The sequence below is a fragment of the Botryllus schlosseri genome, chromosome 13 (genome assembly GCF_051294905.1).
Source record: "Botryllus schlosseri isolate E-star chromosome 13, Bs_hap1, whole genome shotgun sequence".
NCBI classification, from domain to species: domain Eukaryota; kingdom Metazoa; phylum Chordata; class Ascidiacea; order Stolidobranchia; family Styelidae; genus Botryllus; species Botryllus schlosseri.
The window spans coordinates 8503604-8525339 of NC_137248.1; the positions used below are offsets into that span (position 1 = coordinate 8503604).

At 39.8% G+C, this 21736-nt stretch overlaps 1 protein-coding gene across 2 annotated transcripts; it reads right to left on the reverse strand.

The window, feature by feature from the left end:
* Positions 1-152: 152 nt before the first annotated feature.
* On the reverse strand, positions 153-17863 carry LOC145453704 (alpha-adducin-like). Of its 2 annotated transcripts, XM_080331683.1 has the most exons (18): positions 17677-17863; positions 15793-15939; positions 15384-15495; positions 14635-14661; positions 13128-13279; positions 11821-11907; positions 10651-10794; positions 10040-10183; positions 9153-9251; positions 8906-9085; positions 6162-6285; positions 5650-5798; positions 4972-5082; positions 4814-4909; positions 3835-4000; positions 3455-3520; positions 2261-2466; positions 153-1537 (listed from the first exon to the last, which is right to left on the reverse strand). In XM_080331683.1, the coding sequence occupies exons 1-18, from the start codon at positions 17719-17721 to the stop codon at positions 1331-1333; spliced, it is 2262 nt and encodes a 753-aa protein (XP_080187809.1). In that variant the 5' UTR covers positions 17722-17863; the 3' UTR covers positions 153-1330. The 2 variants fall into 2 exon arrangements, with proteins under 2 accessions (XP_080187809.1, XP_080187810.1); XM_080331684.1 differs by lacking the exon at positions 14635-14661.
* Positions 17864-21736: the final 3873 nt, after the last annotated feature.

Consider the following 21736-nt stretch of genomic DNA (forward strand, 5'->3'; position numbering starts at 1 on the left):
TTTCCCATTCTGGCTCTGTCCCACGGTACCAAAGGTAAAAGTTGGCAGATTTAAAAAAAAACTTGCCTTTAAACCGGTATATTCTCCTTTCTACCGCCGATTGAATTCATTTTCTGCCAGATATCACGACATAATGAATAGATGACAGTAAATCACACAAGCATCGTAGTGATTTATTCCTGTTGATAATTATTACAGCGTGAAAATATTTACTTCACAATGATCACACGTAAAGCATGCAGCCAGTAATCGGGCACAGTCAAAACATAGTCGCAGAAATATCGAAAAACAATAAAAACACGTTCTTGAAAACCACCGCACATTCCAAAAGCATCATTGCACGCGCCAGAAACGGCCCAAAGCACCTTTTTGAAATAATGATTAATTTGAGAGCGATATGAATTGTACTATCTTAGGGCACTGAGTGAAAGTGATCGTTGGACAATGGAACACAATTAGAGATTTGTCGGTAAATGATTTGATCACAATTATTCAACAATGAGAAACTATCGATGGCGTCCTACAAAAATAATGCGTAATATATGACTTCATGGGTGAGGCAATTAAAAAAATAGGGGGGTGAATATTGTCGTGGTCCCGACGGGTGACGTCGTTACCAACACAATGACATGGCGTGTTAAAATCTAAAAGCCTGCTATGTAACTCAGCTATCAACCTTTAAAAACTCTTTGTGGGGTGCAAGGTGGGTTAGTTTAAGTGAGCTGTTGACAGAGTCAAAATAAAATCACCCAGAAATTATCCGGAGAAACATAGGTGAGCACTGAGCATGTTACAAAACATTTTCGCTCCCGACACATTGAAGAATTTCAGTTACATTCACCAGGATCAGCCTTTCTACAAGGTCACGATATCAATCACGTTACAGTTGAATACCACACTAACACTTCGAAGGTACGTTCAAGACCGAGACTCGATAGTCGGCCGTACTCTACATCGGGAAATGACAGAAGAAATTGAAGACACAGCTGGAGTGGATTCGGAAAAAGTAATTAAGTATTGAAGCATCGTGTGACGACAGTTGGATCGAAATCAGAAGCGGCAGACTGTGTGAAACGAAAAAGCGTAAAAACACTAATGTCATAAGCATGTCGGAGTGGGCAAAGCAGCTGTACATTCTCCCGACAAAAATATTTGCAGACCAGCGTGACTGGTAACAAAATCTCGGTCGTAACCGAAACTAGTGGCAGACTGGGATGATCAACAAAATGATTTTGAGGACGTCGCCATAGAGATACACGTGCGGTAGAGGCTTTGGCAGGTCTGTAATTGGCCGTATCTGCGTTCTCGGTACTATTTCGGAAACAAGCCTTCATTCCTTGTCCTTTTTGTCTTTCTTTTTGAGGAAGCTGAGCGAACGACGTTTCTGTTTCTTGCTTTCCTTCGGTTTTCCCTCTTTGTGCTTGCCTTTGGTTTCGGGCTTATGCTCGTCCGGGGTTTTCAGAGGACCCTCGTCTTCGGGCTGTGCTTTCGGGGCTGGGGTGAGAACCTCGCCGCTGCCTTTGCGCTGCGATTTTTTCTAGACGTAACGAAAGACACCAGAATTAGACATCGAAATGTCATGGGTATCAATGTAAACCTACAATCATACATGATCTAATACATGTTAATATCCTCATATGCCGGTGATTGCGTAGACGCAATTATGGTTGGAGTTAACTGTGCGATTTTGGGTGCCCTAATAATATTTTCTGACCACACCATCGCAATTCATCAGGCCAGAGAAGGGTGGAGATCTCGCATCAATCTGACATCAGGTGAAACATGACTTTTCGCGCACTATTAATCGCTGCAAGTGACTTGATCACTAGTGTAAGCATTAAGCAGCCTATAGATTTGTCAATAATGCTGATATACAGTCACTCACAAACACTAACAAAACTCCAAGCAAGTTGCTACAGAGATGAGAATTGAAGTGTGTGGTGAACACGCACAACAAAACATAAGTGCAACAATCGTGTCGTGATTGTGCTAGCCCGCAATCAGATATAAGCATGGATTCGGATTTTCAAGAAAGACATGAAATTTCTTTATTGTTTCAATCTTTATCTGACTATTGAACAAATATTAGTCATTACCGGTTTTAGCCTTGAATGTTCACACGATAAGAAAATATTCTGAACTTGAATTCACTCTAGGATTTGAAAATGTTAAATCCGCTCATAAACGACCCAAAACACCGGACATGACAAAGGACAACAGTATTCAACATGTGGCCTAGTGATTGTGATGTAAAAGCTACCTTTGCTTTCTCCTTCGTAGGAGGAGACGGATCCGTCTGCAATTTGGTTGGTTTCGGCGTCTCTTCCTTGACCTCCACTGGTTTGTCAATGACGACTTGGGGAACAGGCTCGCGCTTCTCAGCCTCCGTCTCCACCGAAAGCGGCTCCGGAGCGATTTCAATTTGTACTTTATGTTCCACCTTTTCTGTTTCCTCCTGTTTGGAATCTGCGAATACACATATTGGCATGTGCGTAAGACAGGGTTCTAACCAAGTCAATTTTACTTTTATAGCTTTGACCTGAATCAAGTCGAGTCATTTTCAATTCACCAAGCGATGTCGAGACTCGGGTCGACTCAAAGTCATATAATTTATTACTGTTCAGCACAGAGTTGTAACCAAGTCACAAGTCTCCGATTGACAAGTCAATCTCAATTTCCGAGTCCAAGTCAGTAAGTGGTATAAGGCCCTGCTAAGCTAAAAATCGCTATGGGGGAATTCATATCAGGCCTATTATATATGCACATGCACCTCTGTAAACAGTAAAACATCGGTACAAACACCATCGTACCCATGAGAGATCATCATCGTCTTTGGTTCATTAGCAATTTTTATCAGTTCAATACACCACAAAAATGCGATACAATGAAAAGACAGGGAGGTGTCGAAGCGACTTGGATTTGTCTATGGAATCAGACACCCACCTTGGCCTAGGCGATTTAAAGAGGAGGCATGCACACTGAATGAAAGTAAAGAAGACAGTATAGAAAAAGAAGGCGACAAGAATAGGGCGGCATGTCATGGGAAGTGAGATCGATAGGTCAGTCGTGGTCCGGTAATCTTGAGGATGGACAGTATTTATTTAATAGTAATTGCTTGAGTAATCTATGCAATCAGACACCCACCTTGGCCTCGGCGATGTAAAGAGGAGGCATGCACACTGAATGAATTGTAAAAGAAGATAGTATAGAAAAAAGCAAGTGACAAAAAATGGGGTGGCATGTCATGGAAGGCGAGATCGATAGGTCAGGTCGTGGTCCCGTAATCTTGAGGATGGACTAGTATTTATTTAGTAGTAATAGACGACACGCACCATTAAAATTATCCCACTACACTCAGAGAGTTGACATGAAAATGAGCGCAACTGAAGTACTGCAGGGCTGGTATAGTTTACAGCGCAGGCGAATGAAACAACTGACGAAAAAGCTTTCTTACCCTCTTTCGGCTGGTCTGGCTCGTTGATTTCACCGACGCCGCTATTTTCTTCCTTCAAGAAAACATCTGAAACGCAATCACAATACATATATTAGTATGCTACTTAAGGTCAGGATGAGGCAGATCAGTGCTGTTAGGTACGGAATATTTTGACAACTTAAGACGAGTGCCACAATTTTCTACTCGGACAGAATGGAAGCCAGCGCTTTCAAAAGCAGATCCAAACAGCCTCAAGTAGAAATGGAATGCCGAAAGCTATGAAAATGCGGCATCGAAAAGAAATTCGAGACAAGATTGCCAGATACATTTTTTTTCTCATAAGCACACGGTAAATTGCAACACTATTCTACAAATAACAAGAACCCGAAGACTGCGCCGACCTTCGGCCTTGTCCGGTTCGGGTCGATCTCTCTGCGTGACTTCCAGCTTGTATTTCTCAATTTCCACATCGCTCACGCTCGCAAACGGATTTGGCGGACCGGTGACAATCGTCTGGCTGTGGTAGTCTCGCTGGATTATACCTTTGCTGGCGGTAAACACGCTGTCCTGTAAAGTAGAGGGATTGATTGACTGCAAGTCGAAACACGTGCTTATGCTGGCCACAACAGAACATTGCAGTTCTGGAGACGTCAATACAACAATTTCACATATAGAAAGTGTTTTAGCTTAAAAGATGATCAGTTAAACTATATAATGTAAACGTGGAATGGCAACGACCGATTTTGCAGCTTCGTTCCGCTTCGCTTAAGCTTTACTCAGACTTATTTTACGGCAGCTACTGTAGGATTTCTGGCAATCCAAAAGTTGTCTTCCAGAGCTCCGAATTTACTGAATCTGGCCTTGATCGAAAGCTACTGTCGCACCGATTCCAAAAATGTAAATGAAAATATGATCAGGCACTGAACCGCTTAGAATTCGCCCTCCAAGGCTGAATTATCGGCATTGTCCGAACAATCGAAGAGCCGCAATGGGTCATTGTTATGGTCATTGTTTTGAGGTCATCCGATTGTTCTGAACAATGCAGATTTTAGATATTGAGGGTGGTTTTTCATCTAAGTACGGTGCTTCACCATATTTTGATTGATATTTTCGAAATCAGTGCAACAGTAGCTTTCGATCAAGACCGGATTCAGTAAATTCTGAGCTTTGGAAGACAACTTTTGGATTGCCAGAAATTCTACAGTAGCTGCCGTAAAATAAGTCTGAGTAAAGCTTCAGCGAAGCGGAACGAAGCTGCAAAATCGGTCGTTGCCATTCCACGTTTACATTCTATAGTTAAGCGAAGGAGAAAATAACAAACGCCAATGACGCACGCAGTGAAATTCTTCGCAACTAGCCATCCCCGAATTTAACGCTAACCTGTAACTGTCCTCTCTTGTCGGCCGGGAGATAGCTGTCCAGCTTCTGCGACTGCGGCCCGGGACCTCGGTCTTCCTGCTTGCCCTGCCCTCGAATCTAAACGAATGCGCTCGGTGAGAGAGAAAAACTTCACAGAAAAAAAAAGAAAACAAAATTACCTTCTTCCTTCTCTCGGCGACCTCTCTCGGATCCGTGTTTTTCGGGACAAACTGATTCGGGTCGGAGATTCTGATCGGCGTGCTTTGTTTTGAGCCGGCGTCCTTGCTCCACTGTAAGCAAACGAAGTTTAAACCTACGGGTATCTACTTTCAAGAGGCTCTCGGCTGTGCAGAATTTCAATATACAATCAAGTAATATATTCATATTGAAATAAACCCGTATATTTTCACCTGGTAGTCATCAGGGTAATCAGGTCAGCAACTGCGAAGAACATTACACATCAACAATCATATCACCACATGTGATGTCACAGGTATAAAAATTTGAACGATAACAGTCAAATAGACAAACAGTACATTGACCTGACATCATCTGTTGAACTTGACCATTTGAATTTTTATGCATGGACATCATATGTGATGATACGTTTATTGAAATACAATGTCCTTTTCAATTCAATAGTACATTGACCTGACGTCATCTGTTGAACTTGACCATTTGAATTTTTATGCATGGACATCATATTTGATGATACGTTTACTGAAATACAATGTCCTTTTCAATTCTCTACTAGTTGCAGAAGATTACCCCTGATGATTGTCAGTCGAAAATATTCGGGTTTATTTCAATATTTAATTATATACCGTATCTACTTTCGGATCATATTGTATCATTACCCTCGCTTTGGACTTGGGGCTCGCGTCACCGTTCACGGAAGCCGGTCCAGACGAGCCTTCTTCGGACACTGCCGACACCCGGGTGTACTGATTGGGCGAGTTGATCCACCTGGACGGTGGCGGGTGGGACTGTAGCCTCGACCTCCCATCTGCCAAAGCAAAGTTGAAATCAGGGATGCAACAATCAGAGCTGGTCAGATAGTATGATTACCGATTAGTAGCTGGATGATTCGAATCTGAGAATTGTATTGACCTTAAATTCTAATTGACTATTCGAGTAGCGAAGCCTGTTATGATGTCGCGACAGACGACCAGTAACACTTTGACGAAATGATTGGAAGGTCTCGATCAAGCTCAGAACAATATGATAGTAACCTGTGATGTAGTCAATATCAGAAATACTTGTCTCTCTAACTCTTTTCTTGGAGTCAGTGTATCAGAAAGCGTTGGTAGTATTTAACAAACTAATTACGCATCATCATCCTTTTTGGCAGCCAAGAGGTTTCACAAACCTTGAATTTCATCGAGAGGAATTGTGTGTCCGTGTGAATTGCCAGGAAGTTCCACGTCGCTTCTCGGCTTCGGTTTTCTGGTGTTCACAATCGGGTTTTTGTACTGATATCCAGTCCTATAGCCCTGAACATTTACATTATCTATCAGAATTCTATTACTAACATTCCGAGGCATAAATTGATAAGTGCTACTTTTCATTTATGACTAGTACAAAGTCATCAAATAATCCATAAATAGTTCCCAGTATGCCGAATACCAGTATGTAATTGTCCACAGAGATGACTGCTTGAGTTAAGGTACTGCTGTATGCAGTATTATAAAATTAGAAGAACACATCATCCGTTGTGGGTAGCTCCAGAAGCATATTGCTAGATTGCAATAAAATATTTCATGTTTGTGAGACTTTGGAGGTCACAACTGGCGATCAGAATCTATTGTAAGCTGGTCCACGGCCTGGCTAAATGGGGAAGGTATAAGAAGGAAGGGCATCTGGTGTGACACTGCAGTCGTATTATGATATGGGGTCAATGAAATACATATATACAAAACAGTTTGGGTGGAATTTGAATCTCAAGTACTAGATAACTTTCTGGTGAACAATCCTAGTGTGTATTGTCCATTCGGGATATCACACACCAAATTATATTTATAACTATCGCAGACGGATTGGGCCTACCAGCAGGATCAGCGTTGATAGTCCATTACATAAGCCAAGGCTCCAATATACAACTCCTTACAATGCGACCCGCCATTGACATGATTAACAACAGGACACATAAAACGTGGCTGGAAGCGCAATAAAAACTTCGACCACTCGACAGCCAGTGTTAAATCTAGTGTTGATCTCAACATCATTATATTTACACAGCAAACACTGAAGGGTTTCGGCAGGAAGCATGGCCGTTCAACCGGAATTAATTCAGTAACATGTAGCACCCTCAGTCTCATACAAGCCAAAATGATCTTGTACTGTGATCTACGGTCATTGGCCATGTACAAATGACAAGCCGGCAGTGTAATAAAACAATATGATTTTCTCAATACCACGTATGAATCATGAAGACACACATAATCTAATGTCTCAGGTCAAGTCGGACTGGAGTGGGTATAAATAGCAACAAAAGATTATTGTTTTTACAAGAACACTTCCAAAAGTCAGACAAGAGGCAGCGACATAACATAGGATTCACATTTTCCAAGCATAGGATTCATAGAAAAAAAACAATAATAAGCTGGCTGCACGGTACATCGATACTGGTATAAAAACATAGGGAGAAGTGACCATCCCACCATTGTCAATGTCAAAATTGGATATAGCAATAGGTGTCGGGGAGGGGGGTTAAGCATTGTTCTGCGGATTGGATGCAAGAATGTAATAGGCAACATTGAATGGTTTACCAGTATCTGACAGTTTATATTTATTCAATTCATGAAATAATGCATAATGATTCAAATCAACTTAAAATTTGATTTTTAACCAAAGAACAAAGCATTCTTGTGACGAGTGAAGTATTGGTTCATTTATTTCAGGATTCTCCAAATTTACAAAAACAGAAGTTTTGCGAATGTTGTATCTATATATGAAATGTGTATTTGGTGGACTAAATGGGCTATCGCGGTGTATGGGATTCAACACAACTGTACACAAAGTCATGGCAAACATACCGATGCCAATGCCTCGTACTGAAAGCTGCATTTCAACTCAAAACTAAGTTATCTTCAAATCTAGTACCATAACTTTCTGTGGTATTCGAATTAAAAATTGTTGCGTTTCGTGAAATGTTGCATCGCAACGTCCAACGTATAAAAACTGTCCGGAGCGCCAATAAAGAGGCCGGTTATGCGGACTTGATGGTACTTGAAACACGGTAGACTTTGCACTGAGAGCCTTGATACAACATTTGAGGCCCGGTGTAGATTTCAAGTAGCCGAAAAACCCAACTAATTCTATCCATCAACCCAGTTCCCTCCGTATTTTAAGTGCCACTACTGTAATTCACGGCTAGAGACTACTTTGTCAAGGGCCTCGCGATCCTAGTTCAAACACCGTCACAAAGTCAGCATTTCGCCAACACCCGCAGACTTTACATACAACCCTACACCGAATAACCGGGATAATTATTAACAAGCAAATCATCGATTATACCTCACGGTTTTGTATCATTTTTAACCAATGTAGCTAAGTTTACAGTGGTCAGACAGATAGCTTTAAAAATCAAATGAGAGATGCGTTACCATTGAGATATTAATCCATTATCTCATTCTTGGAACTGGTCATATCAAATCGAGATTGGTACAGCCGTCGAACACATTGAACGTGACAGACTGTAACATGGTTCAATGTCAAACAAAAGACAACGTTTCGCTTTTCAAATCTACTGGGTGCGTAATATATCACAGAATTTTGAAAAAAAAATGATAAGATCGGGCGTGTGTTATGCTACTGCGTACTGCCTACAATGAAAACCACTTCAATCACTCAGTGTGGTATAGAATTGACATTATCATATTACAGTATATGCCGGGGATAATCTTTTCCATTGTCTGTTGGTAACTCAAAATATTAGAAGTACTTCAAACTTTAACGGTAAGAACAACTGGCATTCAGCTTCTTTGAGTGCATTTAGAAGCGTGCTTAGGTGTAAATACTACTGTGGAGCCACAGATATAAAGTTACATTGAGAAATCCCATAACTAGCTCTATTCACAGGGAATTCTCCACGCTTGGATTAGAATGGCTTACCATATTGTCTAGCATTCTCATGTATGCTTCAAACATCAATTCACCATATCCCCACTGAATCGGGTCGTCTTTATTCACCATTGTCTCCGCCCCAGTTCTGACAGTTTCAGCTACCTTGTTCCTCGTCGCTTTATCGAGAACGATTAGTTTCTCCGGTTTAACACAGGACATGACGCGTATCTTCGATAAAAATTGTGATATTACAACCGTTGTAAATGTGCTCGAAATAGAATCAAGTGAACTCCACCTGAGTTTTGCAAGCTTCGATGGCGGTGCAAAGTAAATGATAGGCTTCCTCAACGGTTTCTCCGCAAGCCAGCATGCCGTGGTTTCTCAGTAACATAACCTGGAATACAAAAAATCTGTAGTATTTCCCAGTTATTAGTCGCCATTTGACCGTTGATGTAAGCTAACAAATTAGCGTCAACATAATAACAGACTAAAAACGCCATTCCACACGTACATACACATAAAGCACTGAGATTATATGGAGAGGTCATAATCTTATGAATACAGTTTCCTAAAACATCATCATACACTTTGCAAGTTTACAAAATGTCTCAAATACACAATGAGCAAAATAGCACTTTCAATATTAAACACTCGTCACTTCAAATAACAAGATATTCTCAAACCGTAAGTGCCATCCAGCTGTACTTACAACCACAAACACTTATAGACCAGTAATCGGTGACATGCTATAGCAATCTAAACCAGAAACCATCCATAAATCATCGATCCAGTCATAACAGATTGGAGAGGCATAAAATTATCTAGTCTACACTTCAATGAACCCACGCCCGTTTGCATGTATAGTACACATTTACGTTGGCCACCGATCTGTCAGAGTGCATACAAATTATTTTGCCATCTAAGATGATGTATTGTTCCGTAATGACCAATTTTCCATATCAATTTAGATCGATGAGGTATCTGATATTGCTAAATCACATTTTCTGAAGCGAAATGGTCTGGAAAATATTCGATTTCAAAATTCACAAACTAGGGAGCTTTGGATAGACATCTGTATATGCAATGCAGAAAATAACTCACATACATGATACATTCCTTACCTGAACACCGCATTAACCTTGAATTCGACGTGAATTAAGCTACACAAACACGGAATCTTACTTTATTATTTGGTCCGAGATGCTTCAAGAGCGACTTTTTCTCTTTTTGGTCCACCACGATCCCATTGTAAGGATGGATCGAAACTTCGCCGAGTATGCAGGCCTCTTGCGATATTGGTAGGATTCCGCCTTCCATCATGGACACCTAAAAGACAACTTCTATGACAAAAGGACTATACGAAGTGACTAAAAGACAACTTCTATGACAAAAGGACTATACGAAGTGAATACAGGGTAAAACATAACTCATATCTCATACACAATTTCCATGTATATATTGTAACTACCTTCTGAACAGCAAAGATTTTTTGAAGATAGGTATGGAATTTGTAAGCAGTGTTGTCATGAATTTGCTGTAAGAATTATGACTTCGACTTGCACAGATATGCACTAAAATAGAACAAAAGGTGCAAAAATTACATGGCTGTGTCACGTTGAGTGTATACCGCAAATACTGGTTAATCATTCCCTTGTGAAATACGATTTGGATTATTATTTGAACAATTTATGACCGGATTTCGTATCACCCGTAAATTTCGATAATTAGCATCAATTGTGAGCAAGGTGATATAGAAAAGAAAAGGGTCCCTTAAAAGATAATGGCTTACGCACCGCTATTACTTCAGGAACATGCACATGAATCACACAATTCAAGTCCGGTCGGCCGGAATGAATGGCAGAATGAATCGTGAAGCCGGCTTTGTTGATTGGAAAATTCGTCGTGCCCTGGTCAATGACGTCGCCTTGCATATTTATCTGTCAAAAGAAGAATTTGTTCAAGAAAAACACTTCAACAGACACTGGTGCAATATTACCAACACAGGTTACAATACCAACCATTCTACTAACAAGCTACTAGCTACATATTTTGAAAAATTCCATGTTTGAAACCATGTTGTCCGACTAGGCTGCAAAGCATTGCAGATTACACGACCGTCGCATACGCAGTCAGAACCGTCATTATAAATATTTCATTACTGTCAATGCGGCGGATAGCATGGCCAAACTCGGGTGTGTAAAACGATAGACTACATCAAGATATCGCGTCTCTAATCAATGGTCGGAGATGATCGATAAAAGTTTCCAGGATCAATGTTGCAGTTTGGGATTGCCCTGATAGTATGTTTGATTTCAACTTGCAACTATCAGTATTTTACAATAAACAGCTGATAGCAGACGTAAATATGAAGTCAAACCCTGTCAAACAGTATTTTACAGAGCATTACCTATCCAAAATATGGTATTACAATATCTCTATGTTCTCCCAGAGCATAGATGGATGCCATTTACAAGGAATTGATTAGGAGCAGGTCTGCGAGAATAGCTCTGCATTTGAAAATAAACAGACCTCTCGATAAGGGACAAGAGCCGTGCTTGTTAAGTGTTTGATCAAGGTATCGGCAAAGTGTGGAGATGAGCGGCTTGTATTAACCTACCATGCCTTTCACTCCGCGCCACACCCTTCTAGGTAAATTTCATCGCCATTCATAGAGCCAACTGTAAAAGTACACTTTACCAGTGGAAAAATATGCGAAATAGTGGAGCTTTAATTAAAATTGAGCATGAAAGTATATTATTTGGCAATATCTGGTCCGATGCAATAATGAATTTAAACAAATATTAACCAAGCTAACATGCAATAGATGCAAAAATCAATTTTTTTCAAGGTATACAGTATCAATTCCGCCAAGTGTGATTTTGCAGAATAAAAAGATATTATGACAGCAAAATAGTGCAGTACTAGTCATCTGTTGACCAACTCTTATCTGGCATCCCACGAACCTTTAGCAGCTTTGAGGCCGACACTTCGTGATACAGAAGACCGAATGGGTTGATAAGAAAGTGTTCTTGCTCTTTCTCGACACGATACTGCAACAAAAGTCAATATTCAATTATTGCCTCTATAGTCAACGCAATAAATTTGCGGATAGAATTTCAACGTAAAGTCTACTTTTCTCGAATCACAGAAAATATACGGCACATCACGACACCGATAATACCCTGAAAGTTACAGCAAGATAGTACAAGATTCGAACTTCATGAATTATTCAAACACGGCAAGGTCTCTGCCGTCTTAGAAAAGCAAGGGTCTTTGAAGTAAGAACCTGAGCAATTCTGTTTGAGTATGACTCTGATGTGTGACTAACTGTATTATAATTTTTTATTAGATTCAAATCAACTTCATATTACAGACACATTCCAGGAACAAGCAATAAGTATCTCAAAATTACACGCAATCATTTTATCAAAAACCTCCCAGCAGGCAATCTCTATTAGGCTATACACTACAAATGGAAACCGTGACGCCTTGAAATCTTTGATCTATAGGATTCAACTTTTTTCCCCAGCAGAACGTTTTAATAAGGCAGATACCGGTATCTATGGTGGGAACAACATTGTCCAGTATACGTCATTCAAAAGTTTAGAGGCGAAAGTTGGTATGGCGATAAAATCATTTAATACAGGATATTATTGACGACAATTGGAACATGGTGCTTGAAACGCATGATATTCTTGTGAGGACTGAGACTTAATTCTATTTGCAAGGATAAATCAGACATAATCTATGCTCAGTAAGAATAGAGTTTACTGTGACACGGATCAGACTTTCCAAAATTAGAGGGAAAGACGCACACAAGATTATTGGGCTCCACTTATCTCGCTTCATTTGAACTTCAGCAATCCCATTCAAATATTCAGATGCTCACAATTTGTTTGTCAAGAAAGATTTTTATTCCAATACCTCACTCCACCTCTCAGACTTATAGCCTGTACTTCATTCCGATTTGGATGTATGTTGGTATTGATTATGCAAAATTTACCCTGATTCAGCCGTGGTCATAGCAAGGAAGGAAAATTCTGTACCGAAAAATACCTGAAGCTGGTGATGGGCCATACCGACGGTGGTTAATCAATCTGTTATACCAATAATGGTAATGAATTAGAAATTGCTATTAGAACTTAGCAGAAATATTGACATGCAAATTGTGGTATTAACCATCTTTGAATTACAAGACCAGCATTTGATTAATCGAAACTAACTTCTTCAAAAGACCAATCCAAATCCTGGAGCTAGGCATATCACTTACACTAATATGATTGTAAATCTGCATCGACCATCCGTTTAAATCAACCAGCCTATAAAGAGCTGCAACTTTGCATCTTGCCAGCTTTTCCCCTTTAGTATATCGTGAACAATCCGAGCCTGTGATATCGTTAATGGGCGAAACGCATCCGATTCCTAAACGCAAATCATTCATTATGCAAGCAAAATAGCGAATTAAACGAAAGATCGCCGGTGTTTAGCATATATAGCATTAAGGCCATGCTCCATGCAATGCAACATACTCCCAGCTTCCGCTTGAGATTGAGAAACAACATTATTCACAAGTTACATTTACAATGACCAGACCAAAGCAAATAGGCCTATGCAGTTTATCAAAGTATATCATAAACCAGTATTTGACTTATTTTATCCCCCATGACCATTTACCACTGCTGATTAGCAGATTGAAGCAGTAACCGCAGTGATTACATGGCCTTATCTAGTTCTTGTGTATACCATGTTCAAAAGAGGCAGCAGATCAAGTCATACTGAGGACCTACCTACCCAGAAGACATTAATAGCTGGGTACAATCTTGACAATGACAGTAACAGATATGCATTTTCACAAACAATCTTCCATGACTCACAGAAATATGAAAAAAGGAACACAAGTTCTTATGGGTAGCAATGTAATTATATTTGTGAGCATAACATATCAAATTTCTAAAAGAAATGACAAACTTGTTGTAGAATGACACATCTAGTCGGTGGTGTTGACTTACAAGTTGGGATGTTAGAAACAGAATTTATTCAGTCTATTTTTGTGTCACCCAGACAATCATGCCATAATGACCATAAAATAACAGGTACCATGGACATGACTCACTTACAAGAGCGAGCAAACAATCTTATTTTGATTCTAAATCGTTTCAACACAGGGGTTAAATGGATTCCTCTGAAACATGTGTTGTAAAACAAAAAGTCATGAGCATGCAATATCTGTATCTGTCTCAATATATAACGGTGGGACGGGAGTCATTCATAGGCATCACAGGCGCCACAGCCTGCTAAACATCCTACATATCTTACAGCATACAGCAGTACACCTACTGTCCTTTGCACCATACCTAGAGAGTATGATCCCATTATTTAATTAAATATTTACAAACAGCTACCATTTTCAGCAGCATTTAATAGTGTTGCAAGCGTCAAATTTAACCGAGCAAAGAGCATGGAAAATTAACTGGATAAGATTTAGATATAAGCTACTCAACAACAGTTTTGCATTTCCATTATTATTATTACCATATTTACCATGCAAGTTTTTGTAGAAGAGATCCTACAGCTAATTACCATTACAGAGTCACATGAATCATTTCCGAATATCTGCCAAATTATCAGGCAAGATTAAGATTGGGTAAGTCCACATAATTGGGGCAGGATCAAATTACTAGTTGATAATCACACCCAATTAGTGCTGTGATAATGAATGTGACAAGGCATCATTATTACAACATGGCATGGCACCAGTGACAATACAAAGCAATCACCTGTCTTCATGCTGAAGCTGCTGGAACCTGTTTTGGTTGAGGAAACAGCAGAGCATAAGGAGTTGTGGAGTAAATCAATAAGAAATCGTAAATTACCAAAACCACAGTAGGCCTACCGGTCACAGCTTTTTAAACAAAAGGCCAATGACATTTGGCTCATAAATTGAACTATTAAAAGACTGTTATGACATATCTTTACTAAACTACATAGGTCTAATCAGGATGGTGAATGCTATTCAAATTATTCGGCACCCTTTTACTGTTCACTTTTTAGACTCGCTCTAGTAGTTACTAGTAATGCTACTTATCAATTCCTGAATGTTATTGCAAAGCAATTGTTTCATAGATTGGCTTGTATTGAGCAATTGGAAAGCAATACTTTTGCTCGTACACCAGCAACCATCATATACCTAACCTTGATAATTTTACCTTGTACAATGTAGATAATTCAACCATTAGCTGCAGTACCGATAATTCACACAAACACAAGCCGCAGATAAATCATATTGAAATAGCCATAGTTTTTCAAAAAGACAGACAATGAGGAGTGAATGCATAAAAAAGGGCACATTTCATCAACTACAGACAGTCAAACACGATGTGTCGGAAATATCAAGAAAATCCAAACCCGTAATGTAACAACATAACGCTAACAAGATTGTAAAGCAAAAATTAAGTGCGGCATCACAAATGTACAGAATTTTCTAGAGAGTACCAACCGGTATTTCACGAATGCAATGAAAACTTACCCATTCTGTGTGGCGACAGCATGTTCGCTATCTCCTCGGCTATGACATGACCGCCTCCATCGCCAGATCGCAACAAATCAGTAACGACGGTCTCAAGCTCTTCTTTGAACATCTAATCATAAAGTAATAAGTCAGCAAAGGACAATCCAATTGAGTAATTAATTGACTGACACTTGAAAGGTCAATTGCATTTGACATGGCAGACCAATATAATACCCAGCGGAGAAGCGTAGCTGTAAATTACATTTACAAGCTATAATGCAGCACTCGCTCCGTTATTGCCGCCATGTATCTCATACTTTTGACGTAGACGGTAGGCCTATGTGAATACAACCTGTAAACGCACATTTGTATATTATCAAGACAGAAAGTAAGCAGATAATATCTAAGGTTAAAAATGCGGCATTACCGGACTTCTTAGAACTGATGACACTCTTTTTTTCTGTCCCAGGTCGGTAACGTCCTGGTCAATAACCATCGGTCGGCGTACTGGTTTCACTCCAAATTCCGCTTCTACATCAGCCCCTGAGCTGCCGTTAGGAGACACTGGCGGGGACTGAAAATAAGTTGATATCAATGTATTTTAACATCAAAATCGGGGATAATAGAATGACCTGGTCGAACAATATATCAAACCCAACACAGCCTACAATATTCTATTAAAACTTTTGCACAGTGGTGCCTGAATAGTTTTGTCGGATAGATCACAACCATGGTAAGCTAACAGAGCCTATATTGAGACATGGATGCACAACAGTGGTTCCCAACCTTTTGCGACTCATCGCCCCCTTATCAAGCTCCACATATATTTATCGCCCCCCCCCCCATATTTTTGGATTGGAAGAGATGGAAAATTGCTGATAAATTGACTGAAAAAATAAAAAGGTCAACTTTTTGCGACAATCCCGGTATCTGAGGATACGTTGTGGCAAGTTGACCTTTCTTTTTTGACAACTTTTTCGTGTGTATTTTGTGCCAGTATCCGTTTGCTAAGTAGTTGAATATATCTGACTGAACATTTCAAGATTTTCTCCCCCTATCGCCACCTTCCTACGTTTTCGACCCCTTTGTTATTCCCCCCGACTCGTTTATTAAAATCGCCCGTGTTGGGAGCCACTGGTTTATAACATCAGAGGTGAGCTTTGACTACTTCTACTTGATATTAGTATGTACATCCAAGAAAAATTATCACAACATGTATATTGCACGCAGTTCATATTTGATTTATAAGGCTATCAAAGAACAAAACCGGTGTCGACTAGAAGATTTGACGTAATCTCGAATCCATGAAAACATTTTAATTTCAAATTAGAACACTTGAACAATATCATGTTACATTCTTTCAAGATATAACTCTTAGGTCACTACAAAAACAAACAGTGAAAAAGAACCATTGATTGGCATAATAACAATTTGAATAATGCAACGCACTCCTAGTAATGTTATTTCAATCAAAAACTGACCGCCATGAATTCTAATGTCAAAAGTTCAACAATTACACACAAACTTTCAGACTAAACGTATTTAACATACCGTACCCAATAGTATTAAAACTAATGCTGTGGTAGACTATTTATGGCATCAAAGTCACCAAGCAGCAGCACATTGTGATTCAAAAGTAACTTGTTCAATGATAATAAGCTATTTGGGTACAGAACTTCAGAATATAGCAAAATAATAACTTCATATTGCTAATTTATTTGGTAAAAGCTTTTTGATCGACCATCATCAGTAGCGAACGTCAGAAATAGGGTGAATCAAATTTGAAAAGTGGGAACTGTTTTGCCTGTATGATATAATAATAACAAAAAGCAAACAACTAGTAGACAGGTCAGATCCATCATATGGCATAGAAAGATTATCTCTTTTATCTGGCGAACCGAGCGCTAAACCAAAAAAATCAAAAGTTGCGGTTGTACTGATTCTGAAAATATATATTATAATTTGGTCACTGCCACTGGAATTCCCCAAAACCAACTTCAACGCTGGAAATCGAAAAGTTCCTTACTGTCTAGAAGTATATTATCTGTCAATGAAAGCAATAGCACATTGTATCAAAGCGCTGGATAGGCCTATCTGATTGCCAACATAGGAAAATGGTGTGAAAATCACCCTCCATGAAACTCCAAATGCATACATTCAACTGACTAACAACCACATATTTCAATATTGATCCCTTTTTCAATTCTTCGGAAGTAATTTGATGATAGTATAAGACTTGGACTGAATTGAAATAAATAATGCAATAAATAGGTAAATGTACCACATTGATACCACATTCGTTTAAACGTACCTGGTGGCGTCCATTTTCTGCCATGTTAGGAGTTTTCATCGCCATGAACTTAGATTCCCTTATTTACACTTTTATAAGATCCAATACTTGCAATACAATCCACTGATATCAAATGTTTAAAAAGCACATTCACTAACGACACAGCTCATGCATAATACGCTGAAAAGAAATTCATGTCATGATAATATATCAATAAATACTTGGTATTTACTATAGGAACCAAGTTTCTTTCCTCAAATCAAACCTATAACTCGCGATTCATCAATTTTATCAAGTTTCAAAGAGACGTCGAAATAAACAAGACACCAAAAGCGTCGCGTATGATTATAATCAAATATCACATTACAAATTCAGGAAAGCATGATCAGTATCATTCTAACGCACACCACACCTGGCTATCTATCTGTCACATTTCTGCGGTGCATTCTGATCAGACTGCATCTTGATTGACGTTCACGCTACTGTCACCATTACACCTACATGCTACATCGCCGCCATCGTCATACAATGATAACCGAATACTACTCAATATGATAAAAGGGCACCGATAAATGTAGTTCGCGTAGCAGGATCACTATAGCGTACGAGTCTATAACAAATTAACCATAAAACGACCAAACAAAATGCAATACGCGAGAAGCGAAGCTGGCCTATTTGCAAAGCTACTACGACCGCATATTACCAAACTGCAGCTGAAACAAAAATATCAAAATGGTCATGGCTCGGTGGAGTTTAGATAAACACGATTTTTGTGTACTACTGACACTTGTCGGCGAGGCAAGATTCAAGTATCCCACCGATAGGTGGCGACATCTCAAGATACCAACTACCAAACTATCTAACCATAGTGTCCTATATGGTGTCGACACAGGCAAATCTCACGCCTCAGTGAAATTGTATCACGTCACAATTTCCATTTGGCTACAGACAATTTGACGGTCATTTTTGACCGGCTTGCCGAGCATTAAATTAGTTAAAACGGGTATCAATCGAAAGCTGACTCTCCACTGATCACGAAAATATAAATTTTATCCCGCTCGTGGCCCTGGAACTCCCACAATCAGCCTCGAATTTTTCATTGTTATGGAGATTGGCATTGGGACGCAACAATGCTGTCTGGCGAAACGAGAGAGTCGCTCAGGACGTAACAATGCTGTCTGGCGAAACGAGAGAGAAAAAGAGCCAGACACCATTGTTACGTCCCAATACCAATCTCCATAACAATGAAAAATTCGAGGCTGATTGTGGAAGTTCCAGGGACACGAGCGGAATAAAATTTATATTTTCGTGATCAGTGGAGAGTCAGCTTTCGATTGATACCCGTTTTAACTAATTTAATGCTCGGCAAGCCGGTCAAAAGTGACTGTCAAATTGCCTGTAGCCAAATGGAAATTGTGACGTGATACAATTTCACTGAGGCGTGAGATTTGCCTGTGTCGACACCATATAGGACACTATGATCTAACTATAGATAACTAACCTACGGATAGATGGGCAGCACGAGAGTCACGGTCGAGTGATGCGACAACGGCAGATTTGTTGTCGCTTCATAGCATGAAACGGGAGCGTAATTGCTAATCCCATAGATGACGACCCGAGCGCTCAAATTAAATAAAGTTGATCTTATTTGAAAGCTACAGTCGCGCTGATTCTGATAATATACATTAAATTTTCATCAAGGCAATGGAACCACCCCGAAATAGCCTTCAAAATATGAAAATCGGCATTGTTCTAAACAATCGCAATCACGCATGGACCGTTGTTATGGCCATTGTGCTGCGCCGTTGCAATTGTTTTAGAACAATGCCGATTTTCATATTTTGAAGGCTATTTCGGGGTGGTTCCATTGCCTTGATGAAAATTTAATGTATATTATCAGAATCAGCGCCACTGTAGCTTTCAAATAAGATCAACTTTATTTAATTTGAGCGCTCGGGTCGTCATCTATGGGATTAGCAATTACGCTCCCGTTTCATGCTATGAAGCGACAACAAATCTGCCGTTGTCGCATCACTCGACCGTGACTCTCGTGCTGCCCATCTATTCGTAGGTTAGTTATCTATAATCTAACTAACTAACTAACAACTAACCTACGGATAGATACGCAACACCCGTCGTCACGCTCTCTTGCCCGGAGGAAATTACTGGTCAGCAATCTCTACATACCCATGTGAATCCGAGAAATCGCGACCAGAATCCGAAAAATTCGAATTGGATAGGTTTTCCTGAAGAATGATAATTGTACGTACACTGTACAAGTACAGTACAGCTGATCTGATATGTAGTTAGAGCAGTGGTGGGCAAACTACGGCCCGCGGGCCGCATGCGGCCCGCAACACCGTTCTGTGCGGCCCGCGAGAGTCTAAAGAAACTTTTTTTAAAATATTGATAAAATGCGTACTAAAAATCGTAATAATGAAGGGACTTGATTAAAGTATTTCTTAGTTTATTTCACCATGATAATTCTAGGACAGTGGTTCTTGAACTGGAGAGCGTGAACGCATCAGAAGTGGGCCGCGAAGCTGAGCTCACTTGAAAAAATTTTTCGCGCTTCGCGCAATTTACCAACAATTTCATAATTGTTGCTCTGTATTTAGTCTGAATTTCACATTTTAAAATCTCTCATCTATAGTCGTCACCTTCCATGCCATCAAACTATCCGTTAGGTTTGCTAGCAACCTAGTTGCGTTTTGTGATATGACGTTAAGGGGGCGCGAAATCTTTCACCATTATAAGTTGGGGGGCGTGTCTTAAAAAGTTCGATAACCACTGTTCCAAGGTATATACTTTCATATATTATTTTTATGTTAAATTTCTGGCGCGACAGCCCGATCTTAAGGCCCACACAGTTTGGAAGGTTTCAACTGCTAAAGATCACAGAAATCCTAAACGATATTGACATAATTCGGATCACGAGTGGGATTTCAGATCGGCCACTCCAGTTTCAATTATTTCAGTGATGCGCTTACCAAAACCGATTCGCTAGTGTCTTAAGTAGATTCGTTCTCTGTATGCGTAGAATTGGGCATTTATATTTCATCTACACATAGTAAAAGCGTGTTTGAAGCTAACATAGTTATGATTCTGTGAGCATTGTGTATCCTTTGTTCTATCATACATTAGCTCCGGCTCCAGCTCCGGAGTCGCATTATTACCACTGCTCCGGCTCCGACTATGAAAACTATTGAAGGTGTCTGTCTATATCAGGGGTGCTGGGCAACCCGCGACCTGCGGACCATATGTGGCCCGCGAGAAGGTTTCAAGTAGCCCGCGAGCAAATTTCCCATTCTGTTATATTATCGAAATTGAATTGTTCAGATTGTGAACTTGCTAGGCCAACCAAAAATATATTTAGTATTGCCGCGACACTTGGGATGATGATGACTAAAATATCAGTACCGACGCATTGGCAGATCCAGGGTCAAGCAGTCACATTTTTAGTAAGGGTGGAGGCCAAAAAGCTGAGTAAAAACATCCTGGATTTTCGCCTAATCTGCGAGTTCCAAGATCTCCCGATTTAGAAGTAGATGATCCGCACGCCAAAACATTGGATGTTCGTGCGAAGTTAGTAGATCTACAAATCCAGGATGTGGGACGCTATTGCGTCAAAATGACGCAAAATGTAGTGATCCGTGAAAGGTTGCTATGTCAACCCACCGACTTCGTAGTAAATATTATGCTTTGGCAATGCTGATTGGAAATGTCGTCGATTTTGGTCATGTGCTATGAATGCCATCGTTTCCTAGGTAGACTTATGAAATTGATTTGAAGCCACTTTGCAGCTTTAATGCATATTACTCTGTAGTTTATTCACAGGTATAAGTTCTAAACACGGCATTGCAAACTGGTACTGTTGTTATTGCTGTCTGTAGTATGGATATTTTGGACATCGTAGATGGCAGTTCGGACGAGTGACGACTAGAATACAATTGTCATGCCCAGGCATTACTTGGCAAACATATCGGACTCATTTGTAAAATACCCAGAAAATGAATTTGTTGACCGCTACAGATTTTACAAGGGAGCTACGGTAATTCTATTGGACTTGATTAAAGACAGC